The following is a 20,163-nucleotide window of genomic DNA, read 5'->3' on the forward strand; positions in this document are numbered from 1 at the left end:
GGCTCAATGTCCATCCATGTTTAATGGCTAGACTCAACACAATACGAATGGTCCCCATCTTAACTACAGGACTAAAGGTTTCATCAAAGTCTTGGCCTTCCTCTTGTGTGAATCCCTTGGCTACAAGTCGAGCTTTGTACCTTTCGATGCTCCCATCTGGTTTATATTTTATCTTGTACACCCATTTTGACCCAACGACATTTCTGTTCAGTGGTCTAGGCACAATCTCCCATGTGCCATATTCATGTAAGGCCTCCATTTCTTCATTCATTGCTTCTACCCATCTTCTAGAGCTCGCAGCTTGATAGAACATAAGAGGCTCATCCTCTTTACATATGGATGTCAAGAATAGCTGAAAGTCCAATGAAAAATTTTTATAACTTACCCACCTGTCAAGCGGATGTCGAATCCGTGAAGATCTTCTGATATCCATTTGCTGCGAAACAGATGATCCAGAAGGATCCGTGTTCATACAAGGAATGGATGAGGGTTCTTTCTCTCGCCAAGTGTATACAATACCCTTATACCTTGTTGGCTCCAAGTCATATGTGACAGTTTCCTCCGTTTGGGTCTCATTAGCTGAATCCTCATGTGGCTCATTCTGACTGCAATTTTCTGGACAGTCTACTGTACCATTGGAGAAGAGTTCTGAATTTAACCATGGGTAGTATACCTCAATGCTGGAGCTTGAGTTATCAGTATCCACCATAGTTGAATTATTATCCTGATCAACAAAGTTCATTTCATCGAAAATAACATTCCTTGATATTTTGACACGCTTACTCAGGGGATCATAACACCTGTACCCTTTGTAATCTTCGGCATATCCTATAAACCTGCATTTCAAAGCTTTATCTTGGAACTTGTGCCTGAGTGAGCTATCAATGTGCACATAACAAACAGACCCAAACACACGTAATTCATGATAATCAGGTTGTATGCCAAAAAGAGAGAAGTATGGTGACTTATTTTCTAAGATATTCATGGGCAAGCGATTTATCACATGAACTGTGGAGTGGAAGGCCTCAGTCCATAATGATGTAGGGAGATTGCTCCCGTGCATCATGCTCATTGCAGTCTCAACAATATGTCGATGCTTCCTCTCAGCAATCCCATTTTGTTGAGGTGTATGAGGGCAAGACACTCTTCTCTTTATCCCATTATGTTGAAGAAAATTAACAAAATCACTCGAGTAGAATTCACCTCCTCCATCACACTGAAAATTGAGGATGTTGGTAGAGAAATGATTTTGAACGAAAGAGTGAAATTTCTGGAACAATCCAAAAACTTCTGATTTGTGCTTCATAAAGAATATCCAAGTATAACGTGAGTAACTATCAATGAAAATAAGATAGTATTTACTGCCAGAAAAAGAAGTAATTGGAGCAGGACCCCAGACATCTGAACAAATGACCTCAAATGGCCTTGAAGCTCTTTTATTAATGGAAGCAAAAGGTAAGACATGACTCTTACATAGATGACAGCTAGAACATTTTGTATCAACGACTTCTGAACTCAGACTGGACTTAGGAATAAGATTATTCATGACAAGTTTTTCAATAAAATGGCGACCACAATGGCCAAGACGACTATGCCAAAGTCTTGGCTTATTACTTTCAGAAACATTAAATAAAAAATCAGAATCAAAGACTTGGTGAGGCTTCAAGGATGAATAGTTGGGATGAATGAAGGAAGGATCTTCTTGGAAGATGTACATGTTGCCCCATCGTTTTCCTTCAGCGAATGTCCTCCCCGTGCGAAGATCCTTGACATAAACAGAAGAGGGAGTAAATTCAACTGAAGCATTTGCATCATCAACAAGTTTTGAGACAGAAACAATGTTCTTTTGAATATTAGGAGCATGGATGACACTTGGAAGTTTAAGAGAGGATTTTGACATGTGTATAATGGCATTTCCAGTGTGTGAGATGGCATGATGTGATCCATCTCCTGTGACAATGCTATTCTTTCCAACATAAGGTGTAAGAGTCAAGAGTTTACCTACATCACCTGTAACATGAGTAGCTGCTCCGGAGTCGACATACCAAGTTCCTTTGTCATTTTGTTTCATATTCAATCCTGCCAAGGCTGCCAACAACAACTCTTTTACTTCTCCATCCATTCTAGCCTCTGCTTGTGGAGCTTTCCCTTTGTTTTGAGGATTAAACCAACAGTTCGCTTTAATGTGCCCTTTCTTGTTGCATAGGAAACAGGTGGGAATGGGTCTTTGTCCCTGGACATTGGGTTTTTGAAGTATGCCACGACCTCCATAGTTATTTCTCCCTTATCCTCCTTTTCCTCGAAAAGAACTTCCTCTACCTCGACCATAACTCATTCCTATAGCCAGCACATCTTGTGTTCCGGAATTCCCATGAGAGGCTTCAGAGGAACCTTTCAGATTCATCTCATATTGCAATAGTTTTGCACGAAGATCTTCAAACTTTGGAAGTTCTGGTAAACATAGTAAGGTTGTCGTCATAACATGATAATCTGGCCCCAATCCACTCAAGGTTTGTTGTACTTTATCTTTTTCACTGACAAGACACCCAACAACAGCCAACTGATCTGTGATGCCTTTCATTTTATTCAGATATTCCATAATAGACATGGAATCTTTCTTCAGCATTTGAAATTCTCGCTTAAGAAACATAATTCTTGCCTCAGAGATTTGTGAATATGTTTGAACTAACATATCCCACAGTTCCTTTGCCGAACAATCATCAGGAAGAGCAATAAGGACCTCCTGTGAAAGAGTTGAGGTGATATATGCGACTAACGATTGATCCCTCTTCATCCAAGCAACATATTCTGGATTCTTGTGAAGAACAACAGATTGTTCTCCTTTATCATCGGCTTTTTCTTGCGAAAGGAATTCTGGAGGTGGTGGAATCGATCCATCCAGATGACCAGAGAGGTCCTGACTCTTTATAAACGGGATGATCTGTCTTTTCCAGGTTAAGAAGTTACAGTTATTCAGTTTTTCAGAGACTAGTTGGCCGAGAAAACTTGAGGACATGCATGAATTCCCATGAGTAAAATCCATTTGTTTGAACTGACACTTAGATATGAGAAACAAAACACTGCTTTGAGCACTCGACCAGTGAGAATACTCGGCTTACAGATGTCAACAGAGAGAGCAACAGTGATTAGCAGACACTTCTTTTCGAGCCAACGAAAACAGAAAACAGCAGACACTTCTTTTCAGAGCCAACGAAAACAGAAAACAGCAGGGATTAACAAAAGAAAATCACAGATTAACAGAAAAAGGAAAACACAGTAATCTGAAATGAAAAACAGAATCACGATGGTAGAATCTCAAAGAAAAAGGAAAAGGATCGAGTTTCACAGAAGTAGAATCACACAAAGAAAAGGAATCACAAAGGAAAAAGGGTATCGAGTTTCAGAAAAAGGAAAGAGAAGTAGAATCACACAAAGAAAAGGAATCACATAGGAAAAAGGGTATCGAGTTTCAGAAATAGGAAAGAGGAAACCTGTTATCGTGAAACCGACATCAACCAGCCTCGTTTAGATCCACACCGATCCACTCACATGTGCCTTACGTTCCCTGATTCACGTTGATGCCTTAGTCGAGTTTTTCAGAAATAGGAAAGAGGGAACCTGTGCCTTACGTTCCAGATTCACGCTGATGCCTTACGTTCCCAGATTCACGTTGATGGACAGGAAACGATGCAGCCCACGCAGATCCAGACCGAGATCAACCAGCCTCGTTTAGACCAACCACACAGATTCACGCACCTGATGCCTTACGTTCTCAGATTCTAGCTCTGATACCATGTGAGAAAGAACGCTCGTTATTCCCTGCATAGACCTGTCATCGGCAGAGAGAGGAGAGAGAGAGAGAGGGAGAAAGAGAGAGAGAGAGATCAAGAGAAAAGGGGGTCAGTTGATCGTGACTGCCCTCTCATTCTATTAATACAATTAGTGTATAAACTAGGGTACGAAAATACCCTTTAAAAGATAGTTAATATACATTCTACACTTATTGGGTCTGGACCCGATCCATTATATAAATGGATCGGGTCAGACATATACAAATGACGTCTTCTTTTCAATAAGAGCTCGACTCGAGCTGACTATGGCACCCGAGCCCGACTCAATATGATTTCAGGTCGGGTTTGGCTCTCAAATTGAAGCCCGAGTTTGACCCACCCCTAGTCACATGATTTCTCTTTGGTTATTTATCAAAATGGAATTCCACAGTGGATATTCAATAAGTTTATACTCTTGGTAAAATATCTAGGAAGCATAAGAGAAAAGGAAAAATATATTTTTTTCTGGATAATCCAAGGGAAATCCCTCCCCCCTATCACCGACCGCACAATGGTTGACCTCCGGTTGATAAAAACCCTTGAGGTCTCCCCTGCCCACCAGGTGGAGTACTGTAATGAAACAAGTGCACTACAACAATGCCACAAAGATGTGCTGCAAATGTGCACATACAAATACAAATGCCACTTATGGGTCAAACAAATACACCAAAACCACAAAGGGCCAAGAACATAAACCTCTCAAAAGAGAGGAAGAACACCAAATATAAAATAAATATTATTTCAATATGCTTAGAACAAGCATAGAACAAAATGAGGATGAGAACCCTCAATTTATACAAGAGGCTATGGCCTTGGGGAGCTCCCAACGGCTATATATTTTTATGGCCATTGGGAGCTAGCCCAACGACTCTATGGTCATAAAGACCATAGTGCCTTTACACTAAGTCAAAAAGACTGAAAACAATAAAACTAATAAAATGACTAAACTGTCCCTAATGGACAACATCTATTACATGTACAAAATGACCAAAATACCCCTTATCAAATACCCTAATTACACAACCCAATATATATATATATATATATATATATATATATATATACACACACACACACATTTGATTATACAATGCATTTTAATAAGTACACCCAGCTTCGACCTTGCAGCAAGTCATGCCATCCATGGGTTTCAAACTTGTGATGTCCCGTCAACTTGGTGACATTTGCAAATTGCCCCTACTAGATGAGCAGAGCACTTGTGGGCAAAATAAATAAATAAGAGATATCCACATGTTAGCAAAAAGTCTACAGTGGCTCCCTGCACTTGGCTAGGTGGATCTGCTTAATTCATTCAAGTTGAAGGATATCAAGAATTTGATACCCACGGTGTGCATCCTCTCCACTAGGACTAAGCAGCGGCCTCCTTTGTGGCCGAGGTGGCAAAGGGGGAGGGGAGTGATATGGCAGTGCATCATGCTCTTTTGGGACCCACCACTTGAACTGGGGTTTCCGCTTGTTAAATAAAAAAACAACTGGATACTCTAGTAATGTTATCTTAGCAATCTATTGAATTTGTGGTATTTATGATGTATATGTATGTATTCGGTTTCTATTGTATTTGTTATGTATATGTAGACTGCATTTTTATAGTTTGGGAATGACTAGAAATTAACTTCCTAACTTGGAGTATTTTGTAACTTGGTAGTTTAATTCTTGTTCATGCTTGAATTTGTAATGATCTTTGGTTCTAACTTATTTCAACCTGTAACAGCCTTAACATGTAAAGGGAATTGAACAATTACCTCATAGTCTAATAACTGATAAGTGATAGCACCGACAAATGCTTGCTTCTGCCTGGGCAAAGTATGTGGAAGTTCTGCAAGATAAATCTGGTCGAGGAATGAGTGCTTCCTGGACAGAAGCTCTAGGATTTGGTTTGGATGTCTTAGTTTCTGATAAATTAAGTGTGGTTCCATGCCTTCTATACTTTAACACTTTTGCCCCCAAACCTTGTTCCACTGATTGAGAGGGTGCAGTTTGGAACCAAGAGTAAAAAGCTGTGCAGTTTTGGAAAACTAAAATCCTTTCAGCCCATGCATTAGCAAATTGGCCATGAAATATAATTTATGGTACAGTGCCTTGAGGCTATGTTAAGATATATACTTCTGCTTTGCCTTGAAATGAGGCTATATTCGAGTGGATCTCAGTGAAACCTCAACTGCTTGAGCCTGGTTTGGTACTCCAGGCTCGGTCCTCAACTCTAAGCCTTCAGATATATACTTTTGTTTTGCCTTGAAGGTATGCTATATTTGATTGAGCACAATGCAAGCCTGGGCTACTTGAGCTTGGTTTGGCACAGGCAGGCTTAGTGGTGGCCAATGGGGCAAATAATCGACGGCCCATCCAACTGGGGTTAGGCTCGGGCCTTATTTTGAGGACCCAGCTCTAAAAATGTCAGCTTCGGGGCTCTAGTCGGGCCCTTGAACTCGACTTTATAAAATAATAAAAAAATAAAAACAAAACTACATTCATAAAATATATTTCTGTTTTGGGTCTTGGATTGGGCATAAACATGACAAACCCCAACTCATTGGTTTAAAAAAGTGAAGGGCTCTTCCTTTTATAACCCATAGAGGGTCTTGTCCTTTATTTGATTCTTCGATATAAGACTATTCATCCCACAAAGTAATTATGCATGGTGTATCGATGATGTATGAGCAAGTTTCCTTTTATGTCTGTACACCATTTTATTGCTCTCTCTCTCACATAAATGCCTTGCTATTAATATTCTTTCCCTCTTATGTCAAAGAAAAAGAAAGGCTTTCATGCATACCTTTAGTGGTGAGAGGTATGCCCTCATGCAAAGCATAACACAAGGGTCTGTTTTCAGAACTGTGGATTGGTTTGCCATGAACGGACTGATTAAATATTGTCAGTGGGTCGCGGGCAAGCTTTTCATACTTGAGCTCGAAAAATGTTGGGCATAGCCTTAACTATCAGGTTGAGCTTTTGGCATCTCATAATTCTCATCGGGCCTGTCGGGCTCTAATGGGTTGCTAATTGGGTCAGCCCGGCTTGACCTAACGTCCACCCATAGGTTGGCTCATCTCAAACTGAACTTAAGAATCTGTGCTTATCCTTAGCTTGATCTTGGCTTGGTTAAGCTTGAGCCAACATGCAAGACCATAAGAAAGATTTAATAGAAGTGATGGGTGTTAAAATGTAAACTGTAATATATATATATATATATATATATATATATATATATATATATTATTATATTTTCTTTTATTATTTTTTATTTTATTTTTCTTTATTTTCTTTTTTAGCATCTAGTTCAATAGAAACTAGATACTGTGTAAATAGCTGTTGGACTGTAGTCCAACAGCTATAATAAATGTTGTTGGACTATAGTCCAACAGCTATAATAATAAATGTTGTTGGACTGTAGTCCAACAGCTATATTAAGAGACGTTGGACTTCCAACGTCTCTTTTGGAGAGCTTAAAATGAGCTCTCCTCTCTCTTCCACTTTTTTGTATATATAGGGGTGAACCCCTTCAATGTAAACCACTATGCTTCTTAAGCATTTTGTTCATGAATAAAGTATTATTTATTTTTCAAGTGTTCTTCCTTTTATACCCTTTCAAGGGTCATGCTTGTAGTCCAATAGACACTTGTTTGTGAGTTATTCGTGCATTTGTTGAAGACCACCATTTCATTACATGGTATCAGAGCTACGAAATCCTTAGATCTTGAAGTGCTTCCGCCTCGATTTCCATGCCACATTTACAAAAGGTGTTTCATCACCTTGTTCTTGGCTCAAGAAGATTTGTTTGAAGAAAGGCGAACTTGTGCTACAAAAATTTTTGGTTTTGTATCCTCTCTTATTCCTTTGTCTATTCTTTTTCTTTTCTTTTTATTTTTCTCTCTCTCTCCTCCTATTTATTCCTCTCTTATCCTTGTAAAAGATGGATGACAATGATAAGATCACCATCATTCCTATGAAGCTAAATGATACTACTATGTAATGTGGGCTTCGATTATGAAGCACCACATTTGGGGAAAAGGTTTATGGGGTATAGTGGATGGTTCCGATTTGGAACCTAAACTATCTCTTACCAAGAAAGAGGGTGATAAAGAGGTTCCTCTAACGGAAGAAGAAAAGAGTAAGGCGTTAGCCACTTATGAAAAGAAATGGAAAGAATGGAGGATAGGGCATGCAAAAATTATGTCATGGCTCATCAATAGCATAGACATTAAAAAATGCTCTAGTCTAGCTAAGTTTGAGCATGCCGATAAGGCTTGAGAATACCTCAAAAACATGAATTCCCTTAAAGATATTGCACATGTATGCAATTTACAAGATAAAGTTCGGACAATGACTCAAAAAGATAAAACTATTCGAGAATATTATAATGAGTTGTCCGAACTTTGGGAAGAGTTGGCTCTTCTTGAGCCCAAATGGCATTGTGCCGAAGATATCGAGTTTCGCCAAAAGCAACTCGATATGGAACATTTCTATCAATTTGTGAATGGTCTAAAACCGGAGTTTGAATCCACCAAATCGGCCCTTTTACATCGTGGAAAAATTCCTTCTATTGTTGATACTATAGAAGAGCTCACTATGGAGGAAAATAGACTTAGAAAAAGTACTCCAAAAGTTGATGATGACTCCGTTTTAGCTATATCTAGACCGGGGAATCATACTCGTACTTACAAGCCGCCTCATTTTGGAAGGCAAAACGGCGACTTTGATAAAAGAAAAGTTATTTGTCATCATTGTCATGAACCGGGGCACTATAGGCCTCAATGTCCAAAGTTAAAAAGAAAATAAAGAAAAATAGAAAAAGAAAATAATAAAAGAAAATATAATAATATTAAAAATATATATATATATATATATATTACAGTTTACATTTTAACAATGGGATTTGAACCCAGACCTCCTTTACAAGAATACACCTATGTGAACTTCATAATCATATTGTTTACATCTTGATTCTTGAATGAGCTTATCAAACTCTTAGTGAGCCCAAGCTTAGGATTGAGCTTGGATGGTTTAATTAAACAAGCCTTGATTCAGCTTGAGCTTCTGGTAAGAGCAAGCTTGGCCCAAGCTACTATCCAGCCAATGCAAGGCTCTTGCAAGGGGCATGAGTCATTGCCCACCCTTACAGGATCTTCATGTGCATGAGGAAAAAGGGTCATCCTTCCAATTTAACAGTGTCTAGTTTGGCAACCTAAAGTTCATGATACATTTCTGTTTTATTATTTTCTGGAGTATATCTTATTCTTGGAGCGATATCATTGATCATGTATGTTACACTACTAATTTAGTTTTCTTTATGATTTTGTCATATTAGAGTGCCAATAAATTGCTTGATCAGAATCAAGAAAATGGACTCTCTTCTAGCAGTGACGGGTTTTACGAGTCTAAGAGAGAATGGATGGGCCGACGACATTGCCTCTTAGCATTTGAATGGTAACAGTGTTTTCTGCTGCTTAGTCATTTTATCCATGGAAAGCCTTTATTTTTATGGCAACAGTGTAGTTGTGATCTTGCACGTTTATCCTATTGCAGACACTGAAATGCTTAGATGGTTGGAGCTGGTTTTTAGCAATCAGACCAATCAGTTTTTATTTAAATGTAGTTAGCTATTATTGTTGTGATGAATTGCACTTGCAGCAAGCTTTATGTTTGCATCTGCTATATCAAGTGTAGGGAGTTTGAAAGATTTTTGCTATTTTGGCAAAATTTATATTGTAGGTATAATATGCTGAAATCTAGTTATGTATCATTGCAATTCTTTAAAAATATCTGATCTTTTCTTCCAAATCACTACTCATATTCATTATCTTTCTCCCTCTTTTCTTTTTCATTGGTATTCTCTATTGGGAAGAACAGGTAATTTTTTTCTTTTAGCAGGGGTTGATCCAGTATTAGTCTTCCACAAAGCTATTGTTTGAATAAATGTCTACAAGTACTTTAACCTTTAAATTTTCTTTTGAAGTGATTACAGGTGGCTTGCCGAATGCTGTGCACTTAATTTAGTATGATATAGCTCATGCTATCCTGACTGGTAGTCAAAGAAAGTTGTTACTTGTTGCTGCTGTAGTTGTTATATATATATACTTGAGTATGCGTACATATTTACCATATGTATACTTTATGTATATATATATTTATTGAAAATGTATTTTTTTTATTTCTTTTATTTGGAATTAGCTGTTAAGCTAGCCGTTAGGCATAGCGTCCCTCTTGTTCTCTCCTTGTGTGTGTGCACCACCGTTATACTCTCATTAAGTTCAAAACCCATGCATGATTGTAAATAAATTTAGTAATTTCTTGATAGCATTCAACCGTCTAATGTACCTCATTCATGTTGCTAATGTCTTAAAAAATGATGTCTATGCTGGGCAGCACACGGGGTCCAAAAGAATGACCTAAATTTTTTTGCTAATTCTTTACCTGCTGTCCTATAATTTATTATATTATCAGTAATGAACTGTAGAATGGTTTGAGGCTGAACTTTTTTCACCTAGTCAAAAACCCTTAACAATACATCTGTTGTCTTAGCCATATTAGACAAATCAATTGATTCAAAACACATGGTGCTTTTAGTAAAATAGACAAGAAAATTGATCAAGGTCCTCGACTTTCTATCTGTCCACTCATCTGCCATGATGTTACACCCAGTTTCTCTCCATGATTGCCTCATCTCATCACAATAAGCCTTCACTTCATTCACATTACCATCTAAAATCTCTCCTCTTAAAGCATTGTATGAAGGCATCTTGTATCTTGGCTCAATATTGGTTATGACATCTGTCATGGCTTGAAAATGAAAGGAATTTGCCGCATTGAAAGGAATGCATAAATCATAGAACTATCTCCCAACTCTTGTAAAATGTAAAATAACAAAATAAATGTATAAATATATAAAAATAATAGTTTTTTTCAAAAATCTCACAAACATATTTTGATAATATATGTTCTGGTAATATTTTGACAATATCATGATATTTTAATGTTCTTTTGGCTGTTACAAACAAATGTTAATATCATGATATTTTCAAAATATCAATGATATTGGTTACTATGCCTAAAACATCATGTTGGACTCAACTTTAACACATGAAAATAATAAGCAAAGCATGCCGAATGTGATTCAAAGGATAGTTTGTTTTTTGAGATTATGTCTATGTAAATCAAGAGAGCATTGTCATGCTTTACGGTGGTTCAGTGCCACATTAAGCAGAGGAGACTACTTTTGATTGGTTATCATTTGGTCATATTTGGGCCGTGCAGGCTATGTTTCACTTAATACCCCACCCCCACCAAAGAAATAAAGAAAGAAAAAGGAAGCCTGTACCACAAGTTGGTTTTATAATGATAAATTTCTTATTTTACTTTAAGATTCAGTGCTTCATTTTGTTATGGAAGTTTTATCAAGAAATAATTCTTTTCTGTTTTGGAATTTGTTTTCTGAATAGTTGTCACATTTCTACTTGTTTACTTCATATCTTATTAGCTCTACCTCTGGTTCGGGTATGTTCAAAATATTTCGTCCTGCAGTTGGAGAAGCTGTAAGGTATGAGAAGATATTTTCATTAGGCTTTAACCTTTCCAGTTTGTCTTAGATAAACATTTTAAAAAAATCATTTTTATCCTTTATTTGGTGGTCAAGAGAAATGCCTTTAGAAGAGCTTCAAAGTAAGTACAGAAAAGTACTTTCACTGGAGAAAGCTCGGAAGGGTTGGCAGGAAGAATACGACATGTCTTCTAAGCAGGTGATTAATCTCACCATGAGCGATACTTCTTTCTGCTCTCCAAACACTTCAGAATTTTTTTTGTCCAACCATTTTATGAAATGTTTCTTGATTATCTTTTCTGATGACCTTCAGGAAAGTGTTGCACAATCATTTTAGTGAGTCACATGTTAATCATAAGATCAACTGTTGCATCAATTTATTTTGACTGCATCTTTCAAATTCTGCATTTCCCATGGGATAATTGCAACTTTAATTGTGGAAATTGGTTGATATGCATGTGTTTGAACTATTGGTATCCAAGTTCCATGAAGGAAAACTCTTTCAGGTTTTTCTGAAATTTAGAAATGTTGTTTTCAAACTAAATGATTGAAAGGCATTTACAACTTGCTTCTTTCAAAATTTTCGATGCTGCTGTTTGTTTGTATGCTTTACAGTTTTTCCTCTACTGAATGTTGCCACCATGTAAGATTGGTGAAATACCATGCATGAAATGTTGTCATGCTTAGTCATTGTGAAACTTTGTGCATATGCAGCAGCTAGAAAGAGAGATTTGATGGCATCACCATTATTAAGAACTAATAAAATTTGGTACTGAAAGTTGTTCTTCATGTCTTTCTATTGCCAAAACGTCAGTTGAAATAATGTCTCCTAATTTACATTGCAGTGCATGCATGGACCTAAATGTAAGAATGGCAATTTCTGTACGGTTGGAAGGAGACTACAAGAAGCTAGTGTTTTAGGAGGCCTTATTCTTCCTGTGTGGGGAACTATTGAAAAAGCCCTCTCTAAGCAGGTATATGTTTTCATAATCTGTTTGCTGCGTACATTGTAATATTTGAGTTTTCTTTTTAATAGTGTGATTCAATCACTTGAGATCTTCTATTGTAGTCTAATGACTATCATGTTAAATTATTAAAAAAATCTTGAATGTACCCTTGTCACAGCTTTGATTTTTCTTCCTACTAGCATGATGAGCATCAACTGCTAGTTCTTGATATTTCTCAGTGATGGCTTCCTTAAAATACTGTGTATATATTTATACCTAACTGATATACATATATTTATACAATATACATATATCATGGGTATTTTGGTCATTTAATACTATGTATTTTAGTACAGTCCATTAGGGACTGTAAGGACTTTTTATTTTCTTTATTTTTCTGTTTTTTATTGTAAATTCAAAAGAGATGTTGGGGTGACTGCCCCCAACGGTCATATATATGACTGTTGGAGTGCCTCCCTTAAAGACATAGCGCCTCACCTCACTATGTATTCTATGCTTTTCTAAAGCATTTCATGTGCTAATGCAAGATCTATTTTTCTATTCTGCTCTTGTGGGTTTTGTGCCTTTGTGCTCTTGCGGAATTCGTGCTTTTGTGTATCTCTTTTATGAGATTGTCATCGGTCTATTTCAGACCATAGTATATTTGTGCACTTGTGTAGCCCTTCATTGGCATTGTAATTGTGAACTCTTGTTTCATTAGATGGTATTGGAGCTAAGCTCTTGAAGTAGTGAAAGCTATCTTGGGATTGTTCTCTTTGTGGTGGTGCTCTTCAACCTTTAGTCCTCCAATACAAGTCTTCTTCATTATGGGAGAAAGAGATTCTGCCTCCGTCTTTTCCTACAAGCTCAATGAAAACAACTATTTGATGTGAGCGACCACTATGGAAAATCACATCAAAGGCAAAAATCCTTGGGGTTTTGTTAGTGGAACCACTAATGAACCTCAACTTAAATTGACAAGTAGAGAAGGAGACCAAGTCAAAGCCTTATCCGAAGAAGAAAAAAATAAAGCTTTGCAAGAATATCAAACCAAGTTGGAGGATTGAGAAGCTAGCAATACTCAAATTCTCTAATGGTTTATGAATACCATGGAGTTCAAAATTGCCACCAACATCATCAAATTTAAGAGGGCATGTGATACATGGATTTTCCTAAAAAACACCTTTATTCAAAAAGATATGACTGAGCTATATTATTTTCAAGACAAGGTACGTAATACCAAACAAGGAGATAAAATTGTAAGAGACTTTTATGGTATTTTATCTCCTATTTGGGTTGAACTAGATATGTTATAACCAAAATGGGAAGGTTCGGCTATTGAAATGAGGAAATTAAAAGTTGAAAGAGAAAACCTTTTCTCTTTTCTTTACGGTCTCTGACTGAAATTTGAGCAAGTTAAGTCCTTGCTTCATAGGACTTCGACTTCTTCTATAAGTGAGGTTCTTGCTCAAATTTGCCAAGAAAAAACAAGACTTAGAATGTGCAAGTCTAATGATGAGGTTCTTGCCGTATCAAGACCTAGAAATTTTGTAAAAACTTATAAACTGTCTCACTTTGAAAGAAAATTCAATGGAGAAGGTGGGGAGGATATAAAGGAAGTTAAAAGGGTAAAATTATTTGTCATCATTGTAAGGAACCGGGTTATATAAGACCGAATTGTCCCAAGTTCAAGAAAGTGGCCGCCGTAAGTGAAGAACCTCAAGAATCAAAGAAAAGGGGCAACTTCAATGATTTAACAATTGCCCAAATAGCAAAGGTTGTCTTATAAATTCTTAAAGTCACTCCTACATCCAGCGCCGCCATCTCCTCTTCTTCTCCTCCGGGTAAGTTTGCTTGGATTTTGGATTCGGGAGCCTCTTTTCACATGCTTATAATGAGTCTCTATTATCCAATTGCACTAATTCATATTTTTCATGTGCATCAACCGCCGATGATACTTCTTTAAAAGTTAAAAGTATAGCAAACCTCAACAATATCTTGATTTTTTTTTTCAAATGTGAGGGTTATTCTAAAATAAGATTTAAACCTTTTTTAGGTATCTCAAATTTTTTATTATAGGTGTAAAGTATTCTTCTCATCTAAGGCTTGTTGGATGTATAATCTCCAATCAGGAAAGTTAATTGGGCAAGGTCATAGAAGAGATCTTTACTATATGGATTTTTTTATGTTTTTCCTAAAACTCTTTTTGTAATCATGTCAAAGACATTAATTTAGATCTTTGGTATAAAAGATTAGGACACTCAAGTATATCCAAATTATCTCATTTTCCATTTTTGGAAAAATTTTGTAAGGATAGAGAATTTATATGTGAAGATTATATACTTGGAAAAATGCAAATGATTTTTTTTTTATCTAGAACTTCATTGACTAATGAAATCTTTGAATTAGTGCATTCAGATGTATGGGTCCCACTCTCGTTATGTCAAAATGTGGTATTCATATTATGTTACATTCATAGATGAATTTAGTAGACATATTTAGATATACTTTCTTAAACTCAAATCTGAAGTTTTTTCGTGTTTTAAAAATTTTCATAATCTAGTTAAAAATCAATTTAAAACAAATATTAAAGTCTTCCGCTCTGACTCAGGAGGAGAGTTTCTTTCAAATGAATTTCAATTCTATCTAAAAACTCATAGTATTTTACACCAATGATCTTGTCCTAGGACTCCTCAATAAAATGATATTTTCGAAAGAAAGCATTGTCACATTATTGAAACTACTAGGATCCTACTTATTTCAAAAGAAATTCCAAAAAAATTATGGGCCGAAGCCGCTCTCACCGCGGTATATCTAATAAATAGGATGCCTTCTCAAACTTTGGAAAACAAATCCCCTATTGAAAAGCTTTTTAAAATCTCTCCCGATTTGAAAAGACTAAGGGTATTTGGATGTAAATATTTTGTGCTTCTTGAAAAATATAACGAACTCTCTCCTAAAGCTATAAAATGTATTTTTCTTGGATATGCCAAAAATAAAAAAGGCTATCGATGTAATGATCCAACAAATGATAAAATTTGTCTCTAGAAATGTAACATTTCTTGAAAATGAAAATGGATTTGATTTTGAAAAAACTATGAAAGAATCCGAGTATGCCTTCTTATTTGATTTGTTACCTAAATCAAATAATGAAATTATTGATAATAATGATATTGATAATTTTGAGTCTATTAATGAACAACTAACTCATAATCTCTTACAATACTCTAGACGAGATAATAGGGAGCATCCATGTGATTTTGAAAGGTATAATTAATCAACAAATGTTGAAGAATCTAGTGTTAGAAGATATGAACGGATACATAGGCCTCCAAATAGGTTTGCCTCTTATGAATTATTTTCTCCAAACTATAGGGTTTGTCTTTTAGCAATTCATTCATATCATAAACCACCTAACTACAAAGAAGCTAAAAACATAAAAGAATGTGTAGAAGTTATGAAAATAGAATTAGATGCATTACACAAGGCCCATGCTTGAGTAGTTCAACATTTTCTCAAGGGAAAGAAGACAATAGGATGCAGATATTTAAAGTCAAAATAAAGAGTGATGGATCCCTAGAAATATGTAAAGAAAAATTAGTTGCAAAAGGATACTCTCAGGAATATGAAATAGATTATGAAGAAATATTTGCCCCAGTAGCTCGCATGACCACAGTTAGAACTCTAGTTGCAGTAGCATCCATTAGAAAATGACCTATATATTAGTTAGACGTTAAGAATGCTTTATTAAATAAAAATTTAAATGAAGAAGTGTACATGGATCATCTCCCTGATCTGACTATTGAAAATGAAATGGTTCTTCGTCTTCAAAAAGCTTTATATGGACTTAAACAAGCTCCTAAATCATGGTATGATCGTTTTAGTGGAACTGTGTTGAATTTTGGATTTAAATCTTGTTACACTAACACTACGCTTTTTGTAAGATATAAAGGTACCTCACTTATCATTCTGCTTTTGTATGTTATCATTGGGAATGATCATAAAGAAATTGAAAAAATTAAAATTATGCTTAAAAAATCTTTTGATATGACTAACCTTGGTTTTTTGAGATATTTTTTAGGAATTGAAGTAGCATAATCGCCATGAGGGTACATTTTGTCTCAAATCAAGTTTGCAGCTAATATTGTTGCGCATTTGAGAATTACAAACACAAAATATGCCAATACTTCTGAAGAGATAAATGCTAAAATGAGAGCTAAAGACAAAGTTTTATTAGATGATCCAACTCCTTATAGGCAATTTATCATATCATTAATGTACCTATCTATTAGCATAGTGACAAATATCACGAGATTTACGAAAATCTCGTGATAATATCGCAAGAAATTGCATGAAAGTTTAAAACGGCAATTTCTCACGAGATTTTCGAAATATCGCAAGATTTATGAAAAAAACATAAATATCGCGATTTAAACGCGATATTTGCGTTTTAAACGACTATTTATCGCAAAAAAAAATTGTATTTTTATTTTTAAATAATTTGTATTAATATTTTATTATAAGAATAATTTATTTATTTATTTATTGTCGAGATTTTGCCGAAAAAATGCAAGATTTATGAAATTTTTTCAATTTCTCACGATTTTAAAAAAATGAGAAATTGTCGATAAAAACATTTGTCACTATGTCTATTAGAAGTCTAGACATTGCGCATGCAATACATACTGCAAGTTAGTTTCAACATGCGCCCATATCGATTCACATAAGTGTCGTATTAAGAATAGTTCGATACATAAAAAAACTATATTTAAAGGCATGTTCTTATTCTTTTCATCATTTTTCAATGTTATTGCTTATACTGATTCTAACTCAGAAGAAGATCCCAATAACCGTCACTCAACTATAGGTTTTTGTGTATTTGTAGGTGATTCCCCTATTTCTCGGCGATAAAAAAAGACAGAAAATGTCTTTATCTTACACTGAAGCTTAGTATAGGGTGATGGCTACAACAACAACCAAGGTCGTGTGGATGAGATCATTACTTTTAGATATGGGTGTTGATGTTTCAGAACCTTCAAAATTATGTTGTGATAAAAAAAATGTCATATATATAGCCACCAATCAAACATTTCATGACCGAACGAAACATATTGAGATGGATTGCCACTATATTCGAGAAGAATACTTGAAGGGGACGATTATTTTATCATATGTTTTTGGATTGCGGACTTCTTCACCAAAGCTCTTCCTCTACGAAGATTCTTGTATCTTCTTAGCAAACTTTTGGTGATTTCACCATAAGTTTGAGGGGGAGTGTTAAAATACTGTGTATATATTTATACCTAACTAATATACGTATATTTATACAATATATGTATATCAAAGGTATTTTGGTCATTTAATAATATGTATTTTAGTATAGTCCATTAGGAACTGGAAGGACTTTTTTATTTTCTTTATTTTTCTATTTTTTTATTGTAAATTCAGAAGAGCTGTTGGGGTGACAGTCCAACTAGTCGTTGGACTGCCCCCAACGGTCATATATATGACTGATGGAGTGCCTCCCTTAAAGACATAGAGCCTCACCTCATTATGTATTGTATGCTTTTCTAAAGCATTTCATGTGCTAATACAAGAACTATTTTTCTATAGTACTCTTGTGGGTTTTGTGCCTTTGTGCTCTTGTGGAATTCGTGCTTTTGTGTATCTCTTTTATGAGATTGGCATCGGTCCATTCCAGACTATAGTATATTTGTGCACTTGTGTATCCCTTTGTTGGCATTGTAATTGTGCACTCTTGTTTCATTACAGTCTTTGCTAGTCTATGTTGGTTATGACTTTGAAATAGCAACTGCACATATTTGCTTGTGTTATTCCATGACTTTGCTATAACAAGCGACACCGTACGAATTATTTACCTCTTACGTATTCCACACTGTGTGGGTGACACTGAATCCTTGACTGGCATTTATTTCATCAGGCAAACAACCACTCCCTCTTAATCCAAACCCCTTGAAGTTCATGATCGGTTGAACAATGCGTTATCAGTTTGGGGAGAGTAAAATAAAAGAATTCCTTTTGTAGCTTCATATAGAAGACAAATACTTGGTTGTCTGAAGGTAGCTAAAAGTTTTTTAATCTGAAAGTGAACTGCTGATGATGAGTTTGAATCTCATGAGTTCCTCTGACATGTCTGACAAAGAATCTATGAATTATTTTGTTTTCCTCTCCAATAGCAAATGCTTAACAATGGACAGCAGGAGCGTGGCAACTCCTGGTTTTCTTGTTAAGAGCAAAGACGTAATTGATTTTTTGCTGGCTGCTGATTATGTATAGATGCTGTTTTGGTTCATTTGCTTCAATTGCCCATAGATGGATTTGGAACTACATCTATGGTCTTGTAACTTGTATGATACTTATATTAGTCCAAGTTGCAATTGTGTTCTGTTTGCTGATTACACGTAGATGCTATTTTGATATTACCATTGCGTTCGGGTTTGTTACAGGTGGGACGTGTTTAGGGTGACATAGTGCTCCTTATCAGGTTCATATTATGGTTTGAATCAAGTTCAAATTTAATGTTGAAAATTGGATCTATGTGGCTCTCATTTGATTCAATATGGTGTCACAATTAGGTTTAGAGTAATTCAAGTTAATTTTGCTTCATTAAATAAGCACAGGTTGTAATCCATTTTAGGATGAGGTTCAAGAGCGGTTTTTATGCTTATTTGTATCCTTACTGTCTTAATGTCGTATATTAGGTTCAGATCAAGCACATGCACTGAGTGTTTGAGTTTGGCACCTTGGATTAGGTTATTCTGCTCAAATCTGGTGATAGAAAATTGAAGTATGATCAGGGAATAGAGTGAGTTCAAATATGGTGTCACGATGAAGTCTGCGTTAGAAGTTAGGGTCTTTCAAATGAAGCTGATTTTCTGGTTATGACTGGGTTCAGCTCGTCAATTGTTTTTTATGCTAGAAACAAGAGACAATTTGCTGGAGAATTCCAGATTAGCTTGAATCTTAGATTATAGCTTCAGCTTCAAATTTTGGTTGGCTCAAATGCTTCAATAATGTGAAAGGAGCAGAAAAGACAGGTAGGAAAGGGAAACTTTTGATTTTCTTAATGAAAAACTACTGTTTTGTCACTTCATATGAAGCAAATAAATATGACTACAGGAATGACTGAAACACACTGCGCATAAGTTGTAATAATGTGTAATACGCAGCAGATGGATTGAAATTCCTAATTACTTACTACTATTTTAAAATCTGCAACATATTGCTAGTATCGAAAAATGTGTCCTTTTTCCACTAATATCTCTTAAGTACAATACCAGAGCTTTCCTGTGGCTTTTGGGATTATTCCTTGTTTGTAGCAACGGACCTTGATTTGCACAAGTGTGACTACTGAAGAAATCATGCCATCGATTTCACAATTTGCAGGCTTTTCTTATCATTCATCATTCAAGAATATTAAGGACAGGTCTCATTACCAATTAAAATGCTAAAGCAGGAGATAAAACGAGTGTTAGAATACCAGATTCTTTCAATTCTTGGTTGATGTATTAGAGATTGATTTATGTTAGCTAATTGGTTTCTTATATCAGCAGGTTCATCTGAGACACACTCGGTTACGTGTTGTACGGTTAGAGACTACTGAAGACAGGCAACGTGTAGTTGGGCTCTTCATTCCAAATCCAGCAGTTCCCTCTGTACTACAAGGTAGTGTTCTTTTTTGTAATTTACCCAATGACTGTTAACAGATATTTACAACCATACTTTGGTCATATACAAAGTTCCGTTATTCTTCAACTGGATTATGCAACCCATTGAATCTTTATGCATTTTAGAAGCTGAATATAAATTC

The 20,163-nt window shown here is 35.8% G+C and overlaps 1 protein-coding gene across 1 annotated transcript in view; it reads left to right on the forward strand.

Annotated features, from left to right (window-relative positions):
- The window catches only part of LOC149822694 (protein FORGETTER 1-like), a 127,618-nt gene that overhangs the window by 106,940 nt on the left and 515 nt on the right, over positions 1 to 20,163 (forward strand). The window contains exons 27-31 of the mRNA XM_089979995.1: positions 9,157 to 9,275; positions 11,326 to 11,385; positions 11,482 to 11,584; positions 12,231 to 12,359; positions 19,907 to 20,018. Of these exons, the coding sequence (XP_089836121.1) occupies positions 9,157 to 9,275; positions 11,326 to 11,385; positions 11,482 to 11,584; positions 12,231 to 12,359; positions 19,907 to 20,018 (523 nt within the window). The remainder of the gene's footprint in view (positions 1 to 9,156; positions 9,276 to 11,325; positions 11,386 to 11,481; positions 11,585 to 12,230; positions 12,360 to 19,906; positions 20,019 to 20,163) is intronic.

Source organism: Nuphar pumila, chromosome 11, assembly GCF_984573655.1.
Source record: "Nuphar pumila chromosome 11, dmNupPumi1.hap1.1, whole genome shotgun sequence".
NCBI classification, from domain to species: domain Eukaryota; kingdom Viridiplantae; phylum Streptophyta; class Magnoliopsida; order Nymphaeales; family Nymphaeaceae; genus Nuphar; species Nuphar pumila.